General features: G+C 43.2%; 1 protein-coding gene across 2 annotated transcripts; it reads right to left on the reverse strand.

Annotated features, from left to right (window-relative positions):
• Nucleotides 1–3205: 3205 nt before the first annotated feature.
• Nucleotides 3206–23402, reverse strand: rbm5 (RNA binding motif protein 5). 2 transcript variants are annotated; one of them, XM_085777186.1, is made up of 25 exons: nucleotides 23265–23402; nucleotides 22968–23013; nucleotides 22097–22274; nucleotides 21825–21983; nucleotides 21639–21708; nucleotides 21140–21213; nucleotides 20349–20432; nucleotides 19992–20052; nucleotides 19553–19618; nucleotides 19274–19434; nucleotides 16085–16182; nucleotides 15903–15990; nucleotides 15729–15788; nucleotides 13847–13913; nucleotides 13309–13409; nucleotides 13068–13227; nucleotides 10310–10401; nucleotides 10027–10212; nucleotides 9762–9902; nucleotides 9579–9662; nucleotides 4862–5047; nucleotides 4698–4772; nucleotides 4496–4596; nucleotides 4240–4369; nucleotides 3206–3705 (listed from the first exon to the last, which is right to left on the reverse strand). In XM_085777186.1, exons 2-25 carry the CDS (start codon nucleotides 22982–22984, stop codon nucleotides 3580–3582), a joined length of 2565 nt encoding a protein of 854 aa, XP_085633312.1. In that variant the 5' UTR covers nucleotides 22985–23013; nucleotides 23265–23402; the 3' UTR covers nucleotides 3206–3579. The 2 variants fall into 2 exon arrangements, with proteins under 2 accessions (XP_085633312.1, XP_085633309.1); XM_085777183.1 differs by having other exon boundaries at nucleotides 9579–9665.
• Between the last annotated feature and the right edge of the window lie 26 nt (nucleotides 23403–23428).

Genomic DNA, 23428 nt, shown 5'->3' on the forward strand with positions numbered 1-23428 from the left:
TGGGTACATAACAAGGCTAGAAAGCGAGGACTTTGCCCAAATTACAGAGGAGGTATAAAGGCCCTTTTAGGGTGATAGAGAGAGTGACAGATGTGCTCTATAGGCTAATGCTGGTGGAGGGAGGCCCAGAGTGTGTGGTGCATTTCAACAGACTTAAGCCCTATACTTCTCCTTTAGTAACAGGTGATCCAGTGTCCCAGAGGGCTGACCGATCCATCCCCCCAGCCAGCCAGACCCCAGAGGCAACGGCGCCCAGAGGTGCAGCTTGGTGCCAGTTGGGTCCACCATCGCCATCCAAGCCAGGACTGCCGGACGGCAGTGGCACCATCAGGAGGACAGGCGGATGGGAGCCATGCTTCGAGGGATGCTGGAGGCACACCGGAGGGGCCCTCAGGGGGCTCATCGGCCACTGGACCAGCTCCATCCTCCAGCGTGACTGCATCCTGTCCGGGGCAACAGGAGCAACGACCTCGGGAGGCTCATCATCGGTTGAGGAGGGGACGTCCAGCACGCCAGCGGAGGACCACCAGTTTGGTCTCGAGATTATCGGGATGTCATCATTAGGGACTCGAGGACGAGTCTTTTTCGTCAAGGGGGGGGGGAGTGTGGTGAGACTTGGTGGGAGGCGGAGCAAGGGCTCCTTAATTACTGATCTCATGCAGGTGTGGCGGAGGGGGGACAGAGAGGAGCAGTGAAGAGACTCACAGATGCAGCAGGTGGGGTTTGGAGCAACAGTCACGGCAGCACGCACTCTGTCAGGAGGGTCTGGGGGAGGGTGTCGTTCGCAGTGATTTAGAGCTGCCGGCGATGAAGACAGGTAGCCAGGGGAGTTAGCCCCATAGACTAGGAGGGGAGGCTGAGTGCCTCCTGTAGCCAGACTTAGGGTCCACCTTAGAGAGTGCTGGGCTGCCACAGCTCCCTGTGTAACACTGACTCTGCTGCTTGCTGCTTCTGCTGCAGCACTGACTCTGCTGCCCGCTGTGCTTGCTGCTGCTTGCTGCTGCTTGCTGCTTCTGCTGCAGCACTGACTCTGCTGCCCGCTGTGCTTGCTGCTGCTCGCTGCTTCTGCTGCAGCACTGACTCTGCTGCCCGCTGTGCTTGCAACGCTGAATCCAGTCCTGTCTTCGCCGTCCAGCGAAGCCGTTGCCCCGGGGAGTTGGACGGCGACACAAACTCAGACCCCGGGGAGAGGGTCTCGCCCTAGAGGGCGAGTTAAGTAACATTACACTTTACACCACACATGTCCATTTTATATTGTGCGTAATTATTATTGTATGATTTTAATAGTGTGTGGGGGGAGTAGTGCTTGGGGGGGAGTGGCAAGCCGTGGGTGGGACATCTTATGGTTCTCCTTGGTGTGTGTTATTGCAGTGCCTTAAGAGGGTGTAGCATGCCTTGTGCCTTATGCTAAAAGTTTAGCCGTGTGTAGTGATTCTTCAACTTAGCGTGCCGTGTTCCCAGGTGTGCCTTAAAGCAGACTAGCTCTGTGTGTAGTGGTTCTTCAATTTGTGTGCTGACATTCAACTTAAAGGGAGCCTAGTGTTGCCCCCCGACTGTCATCCTTACCTTGCCGTAACTCTCCACTCCTTTTTATGAATTGCTGTTAATAAAGATTGTCCTTTTGTACGCCACTCTCTCCACTGTCTGTTTGTTCGAGGGTTCTGACATTCCTGGCATTTGTTGCCAAAGGTAAAACCCACTTATATTACAGTACAAATCATGGACCTTAACCCCTAGAAGAGCAGATGGACAGAGAACATTCAACCAAAAAGAGAGCAGCTCCAGGTGTTGGTATTTCCTGATGTGAAAGACGCTGTTGACATGGTTGCTTGTCTGTAGATGCTTCTGATATATTTGTTTCACCATAAACAGAATCTGTGTTTTCAACACTGATGTTTGCACTGACCTCTGGTGGAGATCAGTCCACTTAGAAGTCCTCTGTCTTATTTGTCTACCTATGTTATACACTACTCACAGAAATGTAGGGATATTCGACTTCTGGGTGTTTTTATGGAAAATGTCAAAAGCTCATGCTACAGTGATATTATATCATGATATAGGGCATTTAAATAGAAGTATGGAATGGTCATTTCTTCATTTCAAACAACTGTTGAAACCAAAGCTAACAACAGTGGGTGTACCACAACAAAACATGTCCATGTCTGAATAAGTCATGTGTGTGTGTCATGTGGCCACTGCCCAGAGGACGTCAACTTCTCTGTCTCTGCTGAGGACACTCTGTGACACTCTGAGCTCAGTGGACACTTAATTCCCTCTGATAGTTAGATTGTTATGTCATCTTGGTCTCATGATGTCATGTGAACAGCATGATGGAGGGGACTGTTTCAATATGTGTCATTGAAGCAGAACACTTAGTGGTGGGTGGATCAGACACTCGTTGTGATGTTTGTGGTAAATCACCCTGTTAGAGAACAGCATGTTATGTTAGAAGGACTGAATCATTGATTCAAAAGTTTAGAGAAGGTCACATCAAGTTCACCTGTAAAGGTTACAGTGCACTGAAATACCACGTGAAAGCCCAATATCATGAACTTTTTTGAGTAGTGCAGGGTCCTTTATCGTTTAGCCCTGATGAAGGCTGCCAGTGGCTGAAACATGTTGGCTGATTTTATCTGTTCCATTATGAACTGGCATTATGATCGAAGCTTTTTCACCTTGGATTCACTTCTTTTCTGGCCTAGTTTATGTGTTTGGTGGTTCACTGTAAACTCTTATATTAGCTTTGTTGCATGACCTGATATTTCTTAATAGAAAGACAGCTATGCCAAATTTTATGTATACAACTTAGAGTGCTCTGAAGCGCATCAAGATGATTGTAAATAAGACTTACGCAAAGATAAGGAACTCTTGGCAGGAACCTTTAAAGAAATACATGTGGTGGTACTGATAGTTCTCATTAAAGGTTTTGTACTTTTTCCTCCCCAACCTTTTGTCTTTGAGATATTGCATTTTACAAGGCCAAAACCATGTATGATTTGAAATTTGACCACCAAATGTTATCAGTTCATCCTGAGTCGGTGAATGTTCATGCCGAGTTTGAAGCAACTCCACCAAGTCGTAACTAAGCTTTTTTGAGTACGAGAATGGGTCCGACAGACAACCTGACGGTAATATCCCTCTGGCTCTTGCTGCCATTGGCATAAAAATGTACATTCCCACTGTATGATTCATCAAAGACAACCAGTAACCTCTTATGTAATTTATTTAATGTACAAACAAAAGATTTTGTATAAACTGTACAATCTTTTAAACATTCCAGGACAAAAAAGGCATTACCACAGAAGAAATACAAAAGAAATCTGTAAACTAGGGAAGTCAATTCACTGTGCATATGTACAACTTATAAATTATGTCATTCACTATCTTGATAGACCTCAATTAAGGTTTTGTCTATGGTCTGGTTTATGGCAGAAGGCATGGATGATAAAAGGAGTGAAACCACTGAAGTGAAACTAGTCTTTCGCTCCCATGCCAGATCTGTTGTCCTTGTTGATGCGGACGTGGTGGAGGCTCCTCCTCATGAAGGGAGCAGGTCGTCTGCAGGTGGAGTCACTGCACTCATTCCAACTCAGTGAAACGAGCGAACATGGCTTTGCGGACTGCGTCCTTGTACGTGTCTGAGGCAGAGAGGGTGTAGTTGGTGCCTTTAGTGCCAAGTCCAGCTCCTTTTGTCCTCATCTGTGCCTGCGGAGGACAACCAACACACTTCAGTACCTTGTTTTAAGCAAGTGATCTACAGTTCAGTAGCTCAGTTTACATGGAGTCAAATATTCCAATAACAATCAGTTCAGATGTCCAAACCAAATAAAAATGCTCCACATAAACATCTCAACTAGAATAAACAGGTCCAACCCCAATGGAATTCCATTCAGTTGAATATTCCATCCCCCAAACCAATCAAAGTAAAATTGTATCATTGTATCATATAAACGGTGAAGCTCAACCTCGCCTTACTAGCATTAATTTTCAGCCCAAACCTGGCCAAAAAAGAAAAAAAATGACCTTTGCATGAAATTTCAGCCTGAACCCGGCCCAAATCCATGACAGCTCATGTCACATGGCTGTAAAACATCCGTTTTGAATAACTGCAGTTGCACATGTAAACACTAGATTGGAATAGATCTCATCACATGTAAACAGTTGGTTTGAAATCTTGGTTCAGATTATTTGAATCAGACTAGGACAAAATCTGCATGTAACCCTGGCTGCTGTTGATACCTCAATGGGCGTAGTGATGCCCTGTTGGTTGCGGCCCAGGCCTTTCCCCTCCTTCCAGCCCATAGCTTGCAGCATTTTGTTCCCTATGTTGTCACTGTTGAGGCCGTCCTTAGTGGGCTGCTCATAGTTACTGTAAAGGGAAGAAAAAAAGAGACATTTTTTATGTTACTGAAAAGATTCAACAAAAACAATGTCAGCTCTACAAAGTCTGGAAAACAAGAAAAGATACAAAAATCTGAAAAACCAAATTGCTTACATGACTTGGGCTGGTTGGCTAAATTTCTTCTTTTTGGGTGCTGGGGGTTCAGGGATACCGTATTTTTCTCTTCTTTCAGCTGCTCTGTCTCTGTATTTCATCTGTTCACAGGAGGGATAAAAACAATTGGAATTGTAAAACTGGCCAGTGAAAGAGGAACAGTCTGACAGCAACAGCTGGGTGATTCAGTGTGGGGTCCAACCTCGGTCTCTTTCCTCTCCAGCTCTTCCAGCTCTGCTTCAGTCATCTGGGATCTGCGGAGAACCTCCAGGTTTTTCTGGAAAACGAAGTGTACAGATGAATACCTCAACAAGACGCTCTAGACCCGTACTTCAGTCTGTAGACATGTCGTTGACACGGTGTTACCTTGTGGAGGTCAGAGAGTTGCTGGTGGCGAACAAGACCCTCTTTATTGGGAAACTGTCTCCTACACAACAAGCAGGCCAACTTCTTCCAGTCTGTCAGCTTGTCCTGGACTCCGTCGCCTCCATCTGCCTCCGCCACTCCCTCCTCGGGGTCGCTGTCTCCACTGTAGGCTGCCACAAGGCCACACTGACCACAACATGGATGAATAAAGACAGGTTTAAACAGTGCTCAAATAAATACCACATGAACAGCACATACTGTACATTTCCAATGAAATACAGATGACAAAAGCCCTATTCGCACGGGATTAGTATTACCTGGGGACGTCTGGTGATTTGTAAATTATCCCCCACGTCTGTGTTTCTTGCGGTGCATTCGCATGGGATAAGTGAAGTATTTTTACTCAAATTTATGGCGCATTTCCACTAGCATGGCTCGGCTTGGCACTAGGGCTGAAACGATTCCTCGAGTAATTCGACGGCGGCGGCGAGACGATGGCCGCGATGGCTGCGATGAGGGGGGGTGACGGTGGCAACATCACAGCAGAACAATCCTGCCTAGGAGCTATCCATGGTTAGGCTACTTACCCAAAGTCTCTTGAAATATCAAACAAAGAAAAGGACTATGGAAGCTTGAATGGCCAAAATACAGAAGTTATCATGACGTGAACTAGAGTGCTCTAACGTGAACCATATGTTGCGGTGTAATAAAAAAAAAAAAAAAAAAAGACCGTTCATTCGGTAGAAACCCGGCTTAACGGGCGGGGGCGGGGCCCCCACGACATGCGGGGGTTGCGGGGGGGGCGGGGGGACCGGGGGAAGAGAGGAGGAGGAGGAGGAAGCGGACGTACCTGGGACGTACGGGTGTTTGACTGAGGGAGCTGGAAAATGGCAGAGGCGAGGAGAAATAGCAATGATGAAACAGAAGGAAAAAGGCGATATAAAAAGACAGAAAATGTCGAAAGTGTAGGAGCATTTCCGACTGAACAGAAAGGAGAACACTGTGACGTGTATTCGTTGTAACACGGCCCTTGCATACCACAACAGCACGTCTTCCATATTGCAGCATCTCCGCAGAAAACATTTTTGATATCTTGAAAGTAATTTTATTTTATTTATTTTTATTTGTGTTTTATTTATTCTTATTTATGTTAGCAGTCGCCTCTTTGGTAATGTTTCAAGACCAGAAAATACTTGCTTGTGAATTTAAGAAATAAAAACAGTTGATTCTACAAAAGGAAACCAATTGGTCATTCATTATTAAAAAAAAAAAAAAAAAAAAAAAAAATTAAGATCACATCCTCAAACTACGGTTATCTTATGTTGATGCTTCGATAAAACAGTGTTTTTGGACAGGTTTGAGTAACAATTAATTATATTTTTAAAAAAGCAGAAGTAAGTGATATATTTGTGTTAATATAAGTCTTAAATAGTTATATCTTCCGACAGCAATCACTTCTATAGAGTGTTTGGTCTGAAACACGGGTCTGTCAGTCACTCTGCTCTGCTCTGAGCCGAGGAGAAAACATTTATCGTATCCTACAGTTTTTATCCAATGAGGAGAGAGAACGGCATGCAGGGCTGTGTGTGCAGCCAAGGGACGCCGTGAATGTGGTGACGTAGCGACGAGGACTGTTATGGTGCGTTCAAGGAAACTCGTATTTTTCCGACCGTGAAGTGGTACCAGTTCGATCTGGTACGAGTTCACGGGTCAGAAGTTACGAGTGGCCGTTATAGTGACTTTCACCGGTAAAACAGGTCGGAGAAACACGAGTGGGTTGCCTGGAACGCTACAAAGTCGTAAGTTGTGACTTGAAGCTGTAATTTACGATTTCAAAAGCCTGCCTGGAACGCAGCATTAGCCAAAACGACCGGACCACTTACTTCTGCTTTAAGTGAAATATGTTATTTTCTCTTGTGTATTCATAATTGCTCTTTAACCAAGCAAAAATACGTTTTATCCGATTACTCGATTAATCGATGTAATTTTCAGTAGAGTACTCGATTACTAAAATATTCGATAGCTGCAGCCCTACTTGGCACGGCTCGGCTCGGTTTGGTTGTGTTTCCATTACAACTGAGTATCACTAGTGCCGCCGTGACGTCATTTACACGGCGCCGAGCAATGCTCTAAACTCTGTAAATATATAACTTTAGCAACATTTGAAACATTTTCAGGCGAGAAAGTAGTCGTTTAGATCCCCAACGTGTTGAAAATCTGACAAAATACCAGCTGTTTACAATTTTGTTTCGACGAAGTCGGCACCACTAAAGCTAGCCGTAGTGAGCAACGCACTTCCGGTTATTTTCACAAAATAAAATACCCGTTGCCTTTTATCATAAGGAAAGCCATTACGATAGAATTGGTACTTTTACTTTGTAAACAGGAAGTGAACCTACCCTTGCTGTAGCTAGCTTTAAACCGCCATTTTGACTGCTCTCGTCCCGTTAACGGCATTTAACCGTTCAATATGCCTTACCGGAGAGTCTGGCCAGCTCTGAGATCGGCCTGGTTCATTGTAAAACATTTATTTATTGATGTAAATGTGGTGTTTTCTGTGCGTACAGACCCCAAGGCAGTGCTGCTAACCACCAAATAAACTTCTGCTACAGCCACAATTGTTAGATTTCATCAATGAGACCAACATTTATCCCATCGGGTAAGTTGATTAGCGGTCGTTTTCTCCTCGGGGTGACGATAGTAGGCTGGCCGGTAGAGCACGTCAGCAGCCGGGCTGCTGCCTCTAGGATGTCGCGGTCGCTGCTCGGACCTGGAGCTTCACTTCTCCGAAAAACATTGGGGCAAACCTGGGGCAAACTTCTAAATAGCCGTCGTTTGGATAAACTAACCGCACATTGGGGATCTAAAGAGTAACTTTCTCGCATGAAAAAATATTAAAACTTAATAAAGCCACGTAATACACGGATGCAAACGGGTCAGGACCAAAATAGAGAGGAATTTCCCGGGGGGGTGGGGGGGTGGTGCTCACCATTAACAAATCACGGAAAAGTCAATTTCCAGTAGTTCAACCCCAACCAAGTATTGATTGATTATAGATGGACATAGTTTTCAGAAGGCCAACATTTCTATATTAAAAATGCTTTAAAAAAAAATTCCTTAGCAATATTTCCATTTTGGAGATACTGAATTTTAGGTCTTCACTGAATGTTAGCCATAATTATTACTATTAAAATAAACTGAATAAATAAAGACATGGGATGTTTCATTCAGTGTGTAATGGACATATAGGCCTATATAATGTGTTAGTTTCACTTTTTGAATTGAACACATTCTACATCGCGGAGGCGACGTCTTTCCACTTAGGGCTTCCTTCACCTCTGAAACGGGGCAGAGCTCCGTGGAAACACCTGCCTGATACAACAACGTAGAGAACCGTGCATGTCCGCGGCGCACAGCTCCACATGCACGGGGGAAAAAAAAAACGGCGTCGCCGTCGCACCGACTGCACGCGGATACGCGCCGCTTTAATGAGCGCGCATGTCGCGTCTACACATTGGAGGTCGGCTGTTATCAGTATAATCAGAGACCATGAATGAGTTCGCCTCAGTTTCACGTGATTGTCACTGTCAGCCTGTTAGAAAAACATTTTACTGACCCCAGCTGAGACGCTGAGACCCCCCTCCCTCCCCTCCCCAAAACAAAAACTCTTCGGATCTGAACGATTCACACAAGTCACCTAATTGGTCATGAAAAAAGCGAGTTTCGCTTTTCGGCGCGCTGTTTGCATCCATGGTAATAACAGAGCCAGTCTCAATATTAGAAATTCTCTGGTAATAACAGGCTACAGCAGGAACATTTCTGTTGTCGGTCGTCGCTTACAGTGACGACACTCATCGGCCAATCAGTGGAAGGCAGTCGGCTGACGTCACGTTTTAGTAACGCTTCGGCTCGCTTGGAACCAGGGCTGAGGTGATACCAAAAGTGTACCTGGTTGCAGGTACTGCGTGCTAGTGGAAACACGCAAATAGCGCGCCGAGCCGAGCCGAAGCGCGCTAGTGGAAATGCGCCATTAGTGACATGTAGGCTCCCATATGTAAGGCTCCGATATGACGTCAAAGCTGTGCACGTCGTAACATCTGCTACTGTCACATCCATGTGTGAAGCAAATGTAAATAAAATGTCAAAGCAGCAACGTGACTTCGCAACAGTGCAGTTGTTGTCGCAGTAACGGGCCGTCATGGCATTTGTATTAAGCCTGTTGAAAGCTGCATGTCATCCATCTCAATATCCTCCTAAATTTCGCTCTTTTTATGGATCTGAGCTGTTTCTTCAAATGGGTCTCCAGCACCGATTCGAGCCCGTGTATGCACCTAAAACGCCTTCGAAAATGCCGCTCATAATTAATTAATCTACTGCAGCCTCAATGTTTCAACCTGTACAGTATGGTTTCAACCGGGTAAGAACAAAAAATGCCCCTCAATTACTGAGATGCAGATTCGCACGGGACTAGTTTTACCACGGGACATCGGCCTTTGGTGAAATATAGTAGGTCATTTGCGGGGGAATTTTTACTTTACAAATTACTGACATGGCGCATTCGCACGGGATTAAGATCACAGACGTCCTCCGCAATTATTACAAATTACCTGAGGTCCCCAGGTAATACTAATCCCGTGCGAATAGGGCTAAAGACTCTTGTAACAAAACTGATGAAATAAAAGTTCACCCCCCTAAAATCAGGGATGCAGACACTCACCCTGGAGGGGTTGACTGAGCTGGTTTGTGGATCCTCCTCAGGGGCCCTTGGCATCTCTGGCATGAGTCTTTCAAGAGTTCCTGCCTGCTATAAAGAAAGAAATTCAAAAGAATCTATTTAGTACATTAAGGTAAAAGGTAAAGGCATGTACACTTTTTCACGTATTAAATACCACTGGATTACCTTCTTTTCAAACAGTGTGTAGCCAGCATCAGCAGCCGCTGCCTCCCTCCTCTCCTCCTGACTAATGGGCTGGAAGCTGCTCCTAAAGTTCTCCTTCTGCTTGTTAAGACTTTTAGCCCAGCGCTCCATGTCTTTAGCAATCTGAAAGTGTCAAACAGATTTGAAGATGAACTCAAATACATAACAATAAAACAAGGTTTCATAAAGTAGAAGCAGAATGTGTATAACAGACAATATGAGCTGGGATGGGATGTGTGACACTGACCTGCTGAGCCGTCTTGCTTTTGGGCTTTTCCTTCTTCTCCTTGCCTTCTCTTGCTTCTTTGCCTCCCGCCATCGAAGCTGTTGCGTTATCGTTTTGTCCGGCATATGCATCTGATGGGGCGGGTACGAATGCCTGCTTCTCACTGTCCCAGTACAGATACTGCTGGGTCTGAGAATTGTAGTAATACTGAAAGGACATAAACAATGCACAGAGTGAAAACTATGTCACCTCCTCTGACTGGCACCAGCAGGACTGGAAACTAAATGGCTGTGCACTAACTCACATGTGTGGTGGGATCGTAGTAGAGGCCAGTTTGAGGATCATAGTAGTAGCCAGAGGACTCATCATACTGATAGGTGGATGTATCGGGAACAGCTGTCAATTAAACAACATTACACCATTAACAGATGGCAGTAAACCTTGTTACAATGCAAAAACTCAAAATCTTACCAAAAATATTTGTCTTATTTTTAGTCAAAATGTCATTTCTAGTCAAAACAAATATCATTATGCTTAAAATAAGACTCATCACATAAAAAGTAGCTTGTTTTAGACATTTTTTGTTACTTCTTTCATGCATATTTTCACTTAAAATAAGTAGAAGAATCTGATAGTGGAGCAAGTTTGTCTTTCTTATTACAAGCACAAAAAATTGTTTTCACTGGCATATTTTTCTACTTATTTCAAGTGAAAATGTGTTTCAAACAAGTGAAAATGATCTAAAACAAGTTAATTGTTAGGTGATGAGTCTTATCTTAAAGCAGAAGTAAGCGATCCGGTCGTTTTCGCTAATGCTGCGTTCGAGGCAGGCTTTTGAAATCGTAAATTACAGCTTCAAGTCACAACTTACGACTTTGTAGCGTTCCAGGCAACCCACTCGTGTTTTTCCGACCTGTTTTACCTGTGAAAGTCACTATAACGGCCACTCGTAACTTCCGACCCGTGAACTCGTACCAGATCAAACTGATACAACTTCACAGGACGGAAAAACACGAGTCTGCGAGTTTCCTTGAACGCACCATAACAGTCCTCGTCCCTACGTCACCACATTCACGGCGTCCCTTGGCTGCACACACAGCCCTGCATGCCGTTCTCTCTCCTCATTGGATAAAAACTGTAGGATACGATAAATGTTTTCTCCTCGGCTCAGAGCAGAGCAGAGTGACTGACAGACCCGTGTTTCAGACCAAACACTCTATGTAAGTGATTGCTGTCGGAAGATACAACTATTTAAGACTTATATTAACACAACTATATCACTTACTTCTGCTTTAAGTGGAAAGAGATTAGTTTTGACTAGAAATGAGACGTCTTAACAAAAAATAAGACAAATATTCTCTGAAAGATTTTGAGTTTTTGCAGTGTAGTGGGTTAAGAAATACATACTTAACTCGAAGGTGCATCTTTCAGAAATAACTGGGAACCAGCACTAACCTTGCCTTCTGACGTCACTCTACAAGCACTTCCTGTTCTTTAACCTGTTACGCCTTAAGATTTTTGGAGGTGAGGTTCCTAAACAGACCTACCCAAAATAAATCAAGAATAGCTCCATAATTTGATTTGATCATTAGCTATGGCAATGCCAAAGCTATTCTTTGTCTTTGTCTGTCTAGTCTCATACAATATAATATAATTAACAGGTCAATATGCATAATCTTAGTTTCAATGGACAGACAAGACCTCAGGGAATATAATCCAGTGTCAGTTACATTGTGCCTGTTCTTATGCCTGAACAAACTCTGATAAACTGAAAGAAAAAATACATTTTTATCCACTCGTTTACACAGTGGAAAGCACCATAATAGCAATGATTCTATGTACAGAGATGCCACTGGATGCATTCACCAACTCCTTGACTTCAACTGTACCAAAGTAGATGAGATTATGATGATGAAGCATATAGATTTTATAAAGGTTATAGTGAGGACAGTACCAGGCGGACTCTCCATTTGGCCAAATACTGTTTTGACAAAATGCATTTTTAGTGTTGTCTTAGTGGCGTTAGGGCTTCTTCTTTTAGAAACATAAGAAAGAAAATACACCCACAGCATTTTACAGGGATGCAAACGGGTCAGGACCAAAAAAGAGAGGAATTGTCTGGCGGGGGGGGGGGGCGGCGGCTCACCATCCAGTAGTTCAACCCCAACCAAGTATTGAGTGCATATAGATGGACAGTTTTCACAAGGCCAACATTTCTATATTAAAAATGCTTTAAAAAAACCATTGCAATATTTAAATTTTGGAGATACTGATTTTTAGGTCTTCACTGAATGTTAGTCATAATTATTACTATTAAAATAAACTGAAGAAATAAAGACATGGGATTTAACATCCCATTCAGTGTGTAATGGACATATAGGCCTATATAATGTGTTAGTTTCACTTTTTGAATTGAATACATTCTACATGGCGGAGGCGGCGTCTTTCCACTCAGGGCTTCCTTCACCTCTGAAACGGGGCAGATCTCCATGGAAACACCTGCCTGACACAGCAACATAGGGAACCGTGCATGTCCGCGGTGCACAGCTCCACAGACATGCACGGGGGGGAAAACGGCGTCGCCGCTTTGGGTAACGTGCGTGCATGTCGCGCGTCTACATTGGAGGTCGGCTGTTATCAGTGTAATCAGAGACCATGAATGAGTTCGCCTCACGTGATTGTCACTGTCAGCCTGTTAGAAAAACATTTTACTGACCCGAGCTGAGACGCTGAGACCCCCCCCCCCCTCAAAACAAAAACTCTTCGGTTCACACAAGTCACCTAATTGGTCATGAAAAAAGCGAGTTTTGCTTTTCGGCGCGCTGTTTGCATCCCTGATTTTAAGAACTTTTTCATACACACAGCTCACCTTCAGCTGTGATTAAAGTAATAACAGGCTAGTAATGGCTGTCTAATCTACAGAAGCAGCCTGTAAAGCCTTGCAGGTTCAGTCTGTGTCCAGGGAAACACTTTGGAACGATGTGCATGACAGTGACCTCAGGACAATAAAAGACACTGTACATTCACAGAACGGACTTTACAGGGATCCTGTGTGCTCATACCAGTGGTGGAGGTGTCAGCTGTCTGTCCAGGAGCTATTAATGTACTGGTAGTGGCAACAGTGGGAACAACTACAGGGGCAACAGGAACAGATGCAGCTTCCATGCCAGGGAGGTGTCCGATCTGGGGCTTTGTGTCCAGTTGCTGAGCAAGGGGCAACACCTGAAATCAAAGGAAGTGTTATTTTAGGACTGTTCGACTGTGAATTTTAACACCCGAGGTGTACACAAAACAGTGCGTTACCTGAACTGCAGGCTGAGCAATTACATGAGGTTGGTAGACTTGTGCGCTCTGTGAGATTACTACTCCGGCTGCAGTTGGAACAATCTTGATACCCGGGGCAGCTGAAATTGGATAGGTAGAGATCGGAACTATTTCTTTTCCAATGTGTAACATCAGTGTGCAAACAAAACCAAATCACAACATATTGTGGAAGATGTAGCAGAGATGTGTGTGTTTGTTGATTCTAAAAACAGGCTTTATCCAATCCACCATGTCTGTGTTTGTTGTTCCTCCAGGCTTAGTGTGAGCAACAATGCAATACTGATATTATGTATTAAACGGTCAGATATTCGCTTTGAATTTATATTTATTTTTGTTTTGTTTCTTCAAATTGATACATCCTAATTTCCCCATTGCATTGTATTATTGTAATATGTGCACACATGTGTATTTTTCCTTTTTTGTAAGTTTATATTTTCACTTAATAAATCAAATCAAATAAAAAATTTGATGACAAAAAAAAACAAAACATCTATAAGGTTGTTAGAACATTATATACCTCCAAGGATTCCATTTCCCTGTGAGGTGCTGGCTCCTGCTCCTTGCTGATAGTATGTCTGGTACTCCTATTGAAAAGAATCAATCATTAAGATACAACAGGGTCCGACGTTAAGGTTTTTTCGTACTTGCCCTGTCGGGCAAGTACTTTTCAAATCTACTTTCCCCATCTAAATTCTTACTTGCCCTGCCTAGGTTTTTTTTTCTGGTTGTGTGGTGCATACTTTCGCTCATGACTTATATCTTACTAAAATCCTTCCTGTTGACTATACACAACATTACACAACACTTCTTTCTTCAGAAAGCAGTATTTATTATTATCTATAATTGCATTTAAATGGCAATCATTGCAGACATGTAAAATTAACTGCTATTTCACATTATTTGACCAGTAGCAGTTACACCCTCCATGCCCTATCTGAACAGGTGAGCCACCTGTTTAACGCCCGATCACAGTTGAAATCTTGAACTGAAGGGCCTTTTAATGGCTAAAAACATTAACCTGGACAACATTTTAACAGATAGCTGGCTCCTCCAATCCGATTTTATTCTTTTCATTGCATTCACATGCTGCAGTGGACAATTTAGCTTCAGTATTAATGCAGTATCTAAAATATATATATATATATATATATATATTAGAAAAGACCAATTTAAAAAATAATTTTTAATATGAAAATGTTCATGTCCATCTATATGCTCTCAATACTTGGTTGGGGCCATTTGACTTGAACTACTGGAAATAGCCTAGACTTTTCCATGTTACTCTAGTTTATTGAGTTGCCCCTGTAAAACTCAAGGATGTGGGACATTGAAACAACAGTGACAGGCAAACAGCCAATCATGTGTGTCAAACTCAATTTAGTTCAGGGGTAACAAACAGCACAATTTGATCTCAAGTAGGCCTAACCAGTAAAACAATAGCATGATAGCCTATACATATATTTTAAAATTTTTATTTTTCCTCTGTTTTAGTACATTATTAAGATGTTTACAGTTAATGAACTATCCTTTTACAAAACATATTATGAACCACCTGAAATTAATTGATAAAAATATGTGCAATTTAAAATTTTCACACTTGCTGAGGGCCGGATTGGACCCACTGTTGGGCCGGTTTTGGCCCGCGGGCCGCATGTTTCACACCCCTGGTTGAAGCGCCGTCTCCACGTGTGTTTATTGACAACAGGATTATAACCTAAAAAGGGCACGTTAGCTCGTCGGTATGGTAACTAAACGGTAACAGGTGACTGTTGCTGCGTGCGTCTGCCCCGAGTCTGAAACAGCACCGCTCACCGTCAGTGAAACGCTCGGTGAAATCGCCGATTAAATACGGCGAGCCGCGAGCGACGTAGCTTAGACGTGAGCCTATCTCACCTGGTAGAGCACCAGCTGCAGTGACCCAGTTCGATCCCACCTGACAGTCCCTTAGCTCCGCGTCAACCCCCCCTCTCACTCTCTCCCTCTCCCCCCGTCTCTCTCCAGCTGTCCTTTCAAAATAAATGCATAAAAAGTCCGAAAATAAAAAATAATAAAATCTGAGTCGGTGCTTGCCCGACCGGGCAAGTCCGTGCAGGTTCTACCTGCCCGCCGGTAATTTTTACTTGCCCCGGGCAATCGGGCAACCGTTATTGTCGAACCCACAAAGATTCATTTGTTCAAGAGGCGTGAAACTACTTAATCTAAACTCATACCCTGGGATGATGCAGAAAATTACTATTGTGGCTCAAAGTTTTTTTAACATTTCTATGAAATACACATCCCCACCTCGTATCTTCGGTGATGTCATCAGTGGTGATTTGCTACAGTAAATCAAACTGATGTAAAGCTATCAGAAATTATCTTATCTCAAGCAGCTTAATGGTTTATTTCCCTCGACTAACCTGTGACATTGGAGTGTAGCCTTCTTGCAGGTAGCTGTACTCTGACATTCCCTCTGAGCTCTGTTGGGATTGGACAAAGGTAAAGGCATGAATTAAGGATTCTGTGTCACTGCAATGTCATGGGGATGAATTGACAGTGACATATTACGTGACAATGAGCGTACGTGGTCTCACCTGACTTGAAGACCACTGAGCTGCAGCAATGGCTGTGCTGGCCACAGAGAAGGCACTGACACGATTCCCGTCTGGTAGTAATAGGTCCCTAAAACAGACAAATGTTTCATTTTTATATCACAGCTGCTGGGTTCTCCTACTATTACACTGTACACACACAATAACACTATTGTTATACTCACTTTCTAGCGCTCTTTGCATAATCCACCCCAATTGTTTTGCCATCCAGTTTAAGAGGCGGCTGCAGTCCTTGTAAAATGGTCAGCAGCTGAGAGGCCTCCTGTGAAAGAAGAGCAATATTGAATTTGGAGTGAATTGGCAAGTTCATCTAGGAGAATAATTTAAAGAGATATTTCAACATTTTGGCAAATTCGTCTATTGCCATAATCCCTATAGTTTTAGGAGTACCGGTAGGTTCATTACCTTTAATTGTCGGTGCAAGCTGTTTTTAGATCGGCAGGGCAGAGAGGTGAGCTGCTCAGCTAACACAACGGAGGCTAATGGTATTTCTAAGTTTCCCTAATCAAAATACACAATCCAACACCTCCAAAACGCTCTTGTGGACAAGAATTATTATGTAACATTACGACACATGAAGCAAATACTCTGAACTACTTTTGCTATTAAAGTCACTCTGCCGAGCAGCCATGTCTGGAATGTAGTTCCGGTTAGGTTTTTACCTCAAAAACAACTCTGTCTTGTAACATTCTATTATTATCTCAGAGCGTGGTGAATGTGCAGGTCACAACTTGTCCACCAGAGCGTTTTGGAGTTGTTGGATTGTGTATTTGATGAGTCTAATGAGTAAAAGCCAGAAATACCGCGCGCCGTGCAGAGCTCACGTCTCTGCCCCGCCAATCTAAAAACAGCTTGCACCGACAATTAAAGGTAATGAACCTATCGGTACTCCTAAAACTACAGAGGTGGCAAGTAACGAAGTACAAATACTTCGTTACTGTACTTAAGTAGATTTTTCAGGTATCTGTACTTTACTTGAGTATTTATTTTTCTGACGACTTTTTACTTTTACTCCCTACATTTATACGAAAAAATATGTACTTTCTACTCCTTACATTGTAAAAACAGGCTCGTTACTTTTTTTTTTGACACGACGTAAAAGCACCGGTAAAAGACGTGAACTAGAGAGGGAAAGAGGGAGAAGAAGAGGGAGGGAGGAGGGAGGGGGGGCGGTAGAGAGAGAACCGAGTTACCAACTTGTACTGTAGCAGCGACATGGAGGCAGCAGCATGGAGGAAGGAAGCGATGGTGGTCGGACTATCCGACGGGCGGGGGGTTTGAACACTGTACAATCTGCGCAATATAGCGCATTTACCGTTTACGAGCGGCAAAGCGCAACCTGTCCATGCGCCCGTGTCTGTGTGTATGTGCGCGCGCGTGTGTGCGCGTACGTGTGGTGCGAGAGAGACGGCAGGTGGACTGACTGGCAGAGATGAGAGGTGGTGAAACGCTGTTTAAAAATTCTTATTGTTATTATTTTGTGAGAGTCTGGCGGCCCAAACGTTGGGAAACACTGTCTCTGGTCAGTTCAATCTTGATAATTCTGTCTGAACTGAACGAGTATTTTTCTACACATGTATCTGTACTTCTACTTAAAGCAGAAGTAAGTGATATTTTTGTGTTAAAGGTTGAATATGTAGAATATTTATTAAAAGCTATATTTTTTCAAAAATAATACATCCATGGGGCCTTTAGAGGGGTACAGAATGAAAGTATTGCTTTTCCATAAAAAAAATTTTTTTAGTCTGAATTATTATTTTTAATTTTTTTGACGGGGTCGACAGCTGACTTTCTGTCAACGTTCTGTTTACATTCGTACCTGCCTGTAGCCTACACGTGGCTCAGTTCTCCGCTGTTTCCTGCCTCCTCCCGGTCCTATGCGTTTGTTTCCAACCAAGCCTTTTTAATAATCAATCGGTGGATCAATGGATTATCATATACTTGTTAGGATGGGTGTATTTGTGTAGTCTTATCTGTCATAAACACGTTTATCGTCGCGGACTTTTGGTGCCACAGAGCTCCTTTTTTTTTTTTTTTTCCAACTTGAGGAGAGCAGTGACAGCGGAGGCTCCGAGGCTCTGAGCAGCAGCGGTGTGGAAGGCAGAGAGCCTCCACTCTCCCTGTAACACGCTACAAGTCATTTATTATGCTGTTAATGACGGTAAAAATGAAACATAAGGTAAATATCCTGCTTAGCTCTCCTCCTCTGCTGTCCTCTGTTCAGAGCGGAGTCCCTAGCAACGGCCCGTTTTACCTAGCAACGGTCTGGCAATCGACTGCTGGAATTCTTTTTCTGTTGTTGTTCTTGTAATCCTACATAGTCAACCTTTAATATAAGTCTTAAATAGTTCTATCTTCCGACAGCAATCACTTACATAGAGTGTTTGGACTGAAACACGGGTCTCTCAGTCCCTCTGCTCTGCTCTGAGCCGAGGAGAAAACTTTTCTCGTATCCTACAACCTTTATCCAATGAGGAGAGAGAACGGCATAAAGGGGCGGCCCTCTCTGTGTGTGCAGCCAAGGGATGCGTGTGAATGTGGTGACGTAGGGACGAGGGCGGGGGCTGCTGACTCCATCGGCTGACAAGACGTTATGGTGCGTTCAAGGCAACCAGTAACTCGTGTTTTTCCGACCTGTGAAGTCGTACCAGTTCGATCTGGTACGAGTTCACGGGTCAGAAGTTACGAGTGGCCGTTATAGTGACTTTCACAGGTAAAACAGGTCGGAAAAACACGAGTGGGTTGCCTGGAACGCTACTAAGTCGTAAGTCGTGACTTGAAGCTGTAATTTACGGTTTCAAAAGTCTGCCTGGAACGCAGCATTAGCCAAAACGACCGGATCGCTTACTTCTGCTTTAAGTACAGAATATGAGTACTTTTGCCACCTCTGTGTACAATACAAATGCCTACGATTGACCATAGTGAAGTACATTAGGATACATTTTGTGTCCGGCAGGTAAACTTAGGCTATGTGAACAATGTTTGTTTCAACAATAACATTGATGAAATGGATTCAAGATGAATTATCGTGTGGTTATTTGCTTTGCAGTGAATCGTGCAATGGAAATACTTTTTACTTTTAATAATACTTTTGAGTAAATTTCAGAGCCTGTACTTTTTACTTTTACTTGAGTAGATATTTGGATCAGTACTTTCACTTTTACTTAAGTCGTTTTTTACACAGGTACTTTTACTTCTACTCGAGTAAAGAATCTGGGTACTTTTGCCATCTCTGTAAAACTATAGGGATTATGGCAATAGGCGAATTTGCCAAAATGTTGAAATATCCCTTTAAGACATTGGCAGAGAATCCCAATAGAATGCATTGATAAGTGGTTGGTTGGTAGATTTACCAGAGGAGAAGACAGCTGTACAAAGGCAAAGCCTCTGTTCTGGCCTGTCTGCTTGTCCTTGATGAGGCGAATGTTGTTGGATGAGAGATTAGCGTACGGCGCCAGGGCGGTCATGATGGCTTCCACGGTGGTCAGGGGGGCAATATTTCTCAGGATGATCGCTGTGAAAGGAGAGAGGTCTATATTTTAGAACCACCCATCGTGTGTGAAATATTTCTCACTTTGAGGTATAATATTAGCCATGTACGTATGTAAATCTGATGAAACAGCAGTCCTTACTGTCACCGTAGAAATCTCCACCAGGTTGAGTTTCAGAGACTCCGGTATTACTGCTGGTTTCACCTTCTGTTGAGAGAGTGACAGAGGTAAGAGGTGCATTAACATAACCTTCAGAAAAGTGGAAATCAGAGAACTGGAGACGAGGTATTAAGTGATAAGTGTCAAAAACCTGCTCTAAGAATGAGTCTGTGTTTACAGAATCAGTTCATAAACTGTGTTGTGTTTTGTCTCCATTTTGTGTAGGGCGGATGCATGCCATTTCTCAAATCTATGCTCTTTGCTTACATCTGACAGTGACAACACTTATGTCCATGTTTTTTGGTTTTACTTGGCCTCCATAACCCCCAAAAAACACAACATTTGCGTTGCATCCCAGAGGACTGCTGCGTCAGGCAGCCCGGATGTCTGTCAGTGGCCTTTTGTTGATTTAACTACTTACCAGCTTTGGCTGCTCCACACCTGAAGCACTTCAGCCTCCTCCGGAAATTGTACAGGCCACACTGCAAGTAACCGTTCACATCATTTTTATTATACACCTACTGAAGCCCTTCACAGTGCTGCCTCAGAGAACAGGCAGTCTATATTGGTGCAGCATACCATACTTACCCGAGACACAACCTAACCTTTACCTCTTATTCAAATGCAGGTGTGCCAAAGAATGAGCTAACAAGACTGCGACAATTGTAATTTAAAGACCTAACTTGTTGAGTGTGAGTGTGCGTGTGTGCGCGCAATGTTCTGCAGTAGATTTGTTTGGATATTGCGACTGTGAAAACAAGACGGATGATGAACTTACAGTGTTGCAGAGCCAGTCTTCATACTTGTTTCTGGGGTGACTGTAATGCATGTCCACATTTTTGCCTTGGATGGTCAGACGTTTCTGAAAGAGGAGGGGAAAAAATCAGTCAAGTGTTCGTGGCGGGCGTTCGTCTCAAACAGAGCAAGCAGTGTTGGAAGGGAGAGAAGGGGAAGAGGGACCCTCCCCCCAACAGATAGCCTTTGTGTTAAAGACAGGCACATTGATATATGTGTGAGCATGATGTATGCAGGGTTCTTTAGGTGTTTGGGACCCGTGTGCCCAGACTGAGCTGGAGCAGTGTGTATAATGTGACCCTAACAGACATTGTTTGACTGGTTTCCCATAAAAATGTTCAGGAGGGGTTTTCTTTGAGAAAAAAAAAGAGAAAAAACAAACAAAAAACAACTAACCCATTTACTGAAAGGGGGCTCAGAAACAGACTTGTCTGAGGTTTCATTCAACTCTGACATATCATTGATAATGCCTCTATGAGTAATGTGTTCATCATCTTAAAAGCAAATTCCTTAAGGAGATGATAAACTCTGATCTGCAGTTTAGATGCTACTGCCCTTAGAGTAAAATAAACTTTAAAATGCTTGTTAAAAACAGAAACCATAAATATACTCTCTATAATCTCTATCAATCTAGCTCTGTAATACACAATCCATGATTTTTTTTTAAAGATCTGGACAGTTTACACACTACTTATTCAATGCACTTTGGTTGCCTTTTGGGTTATTTTTCCAGAACCCCAAGATTAAAACTAGACTTGGCGATTGTGAAGCAACCTGATTGGTCTCCATCCATCGGGTAGCATCTTGCAAGTGATAAAAGTCCACGAAGGCGAAACCACGGCTTATACCTAGAGACAGCATTCAAATATAGACGGGAGGCGTGTTAGTTAAGAGTCCATGGGCATATTATTCAAACTCTTCCACAAACTGCTTCACGACCCAGGCCCTTTTTGGTACACAATGGGCCACACTCCTTAGGGGTTTTACCATAGCAAAAAAAAGTCCTGCTGGATATCACTGTTTGAGCCACACTCAACAACAGAGTGTGTGTGTCTGCCAATTGACTTTCTCAAAAACTAGTATTGCTGCTGTTACTTACCTTAAAAAAGGAATCCGTAATGAACTGAAAGTTAAAATCAACATTTAAAAACGCCTTCCTAGTAACAAATTTTCTCCTAGTTGCTATGGGAAAATGGGTCGAGTGACAGCAGATTGGCCCTGTGGTCAAACACTGGGGGGAAAGGTTGGGATCCGCCTCATAGGTGGCCCTCACCTGTTTTCTTTTTCATCAGCCTGACATCCACTGGCTGGGGTCCCTCCAGTTGGTCTATGGCGAACCGGATCTACATAAAAACATAGAGATAGAATGTTATTGTTCTAAAGAGGCTCAGTTCGGAAAGAAAGAAACTATGGTAGGCAAAAAGGGGTTCATAAGTGCAAGAGAGAACTAAAGACTTACATCATCCTCGGTGACATGAGGAGACAGGCCCCAGAGCATGATGGTCTTACTCTTCTTCTCCTCCCCGGAGTCTCTTCTATAATCCTGCTCAGTGTAGTCGCCATCAGAGTGATAACCATCTTCTGATCTATCGCTGTTGCGTCGTTTCCTTTCTCGGTGCTTTAAAACAAATGATTCAGTTTTGTATCAGTGTCAATGTCAACAAACATCAAAGCATTTCACCAACACATCACAGCACCATTATCAACATCGCTGGATATTAAAATAACTACCTCTGGACTGTCTCTTGATCCTCGACGATCTCCTCCTTCATAACGGTCACGTCTATCTTCCCCCCAGCGGCGCATGTTGTGATCACGCTCTTGATCCCTCTCTCTTCTGTCACGCCAGTCTGACTCATCACGGGGCTGGTCAGAGCCATATCTTCCACTGCGTTCTGTCCGGCTAATCCTGTTGAGGAACACATTCAAGGAAATAAAATTAGCACAACCATGACTATTTCTTCAAATATGATGCATCAGGATCTAAGGATTTTTACAGTCAGCCTTGATTTACTATGCGATGTGAACAGAGAAGCTCGATCTACTGTGTGATGAAGACATCACAGAGTTGATCACTGCATTTCAGTGGTTGAATAGAGCCTAGCTCTTCTGAACAGGATTAAGTATATTAGAGTGGTCAAAGGCCCATTTTATTATATCACTCTCAACAAGCACAGAGTTCTAATAATCATCTTATATAAAGATTGTTTGGCCTCTTGCTATAAAGATGGTGTTAATCATTACATAAAAAGCACCATCAGACATCAAGGCTGCTTTCAGTTTTTGCCTGTATTTTTCAGTTCAAGTTGACGGAGGCAATAAAGCGGCAGTCATTATGACCAAATATTTTGACAGTAAAATAACTTCCCTGAAGTATCCTACATGATTTGCATTCAGACAAAATCCTAGCCGCTTCCTCTGAATTAACTTACCTCTAGGGAAGTGTCACATTCCGAATACATATATATACCCTAATTGATTACTTAATGTTAACGTTTTAGGTATCATACCTTTAAAGAACGAAATTCTGATTAAAAAACACTGTCATTATAGTTAGCCACACCTACCATGGTGAACTTCGCTAACGTTAGCTGCAACTCACCGTTTATCAGCCCCCATTTTTCACTCTTCCTCAGCACTCACAGGACCTACAAAGAGCAAAAATACCGAGTCCTCTATTTAATACACTCATTATATCATAATTGCAGCTATCTACACGCTCAGACACCGACCAGCTCTCCTATGGTCACTTTACACGGACTGCAGAGAGCACAACAAATGTTTGCAACGCATTAACGTTACATGAACCCGGTCTAACGTTAGCGTATGCCAAAAACAGCGACAAAAATAAGAAGCTATTCGACGTTTCAGTTTCAAATTTGTATAACCATAAACTCACCGGTGTTGTCTGTCAACAATACTGTTGCACACTGTTAGATTTTCAAAACTATATTGAAGATTTTTGTGCCTGAAAATTCATCTCACGCTCAAGGACTTCCAACAACACTACTGGACTTTCTTTGTCCCAAGATGCATTGGTGTATAACCTGGTGCATTGTGGGT

The sequence above is a fragment of the Trachurus japonicus genome, chromosome 5 (genome assembly GCF_045865225.1).
Source record: "Trachurus japonicus isolate A0001 chromosome 5, Traja_1.0".
In the NCBI taxonomy this organism is placed as follows: domain Eukaryota; kingdom Metazoa; phylum Chordata; class Actinopteri; order Carangiformes; family Carangidae; genus Trachurus; species Trachurus japonicus.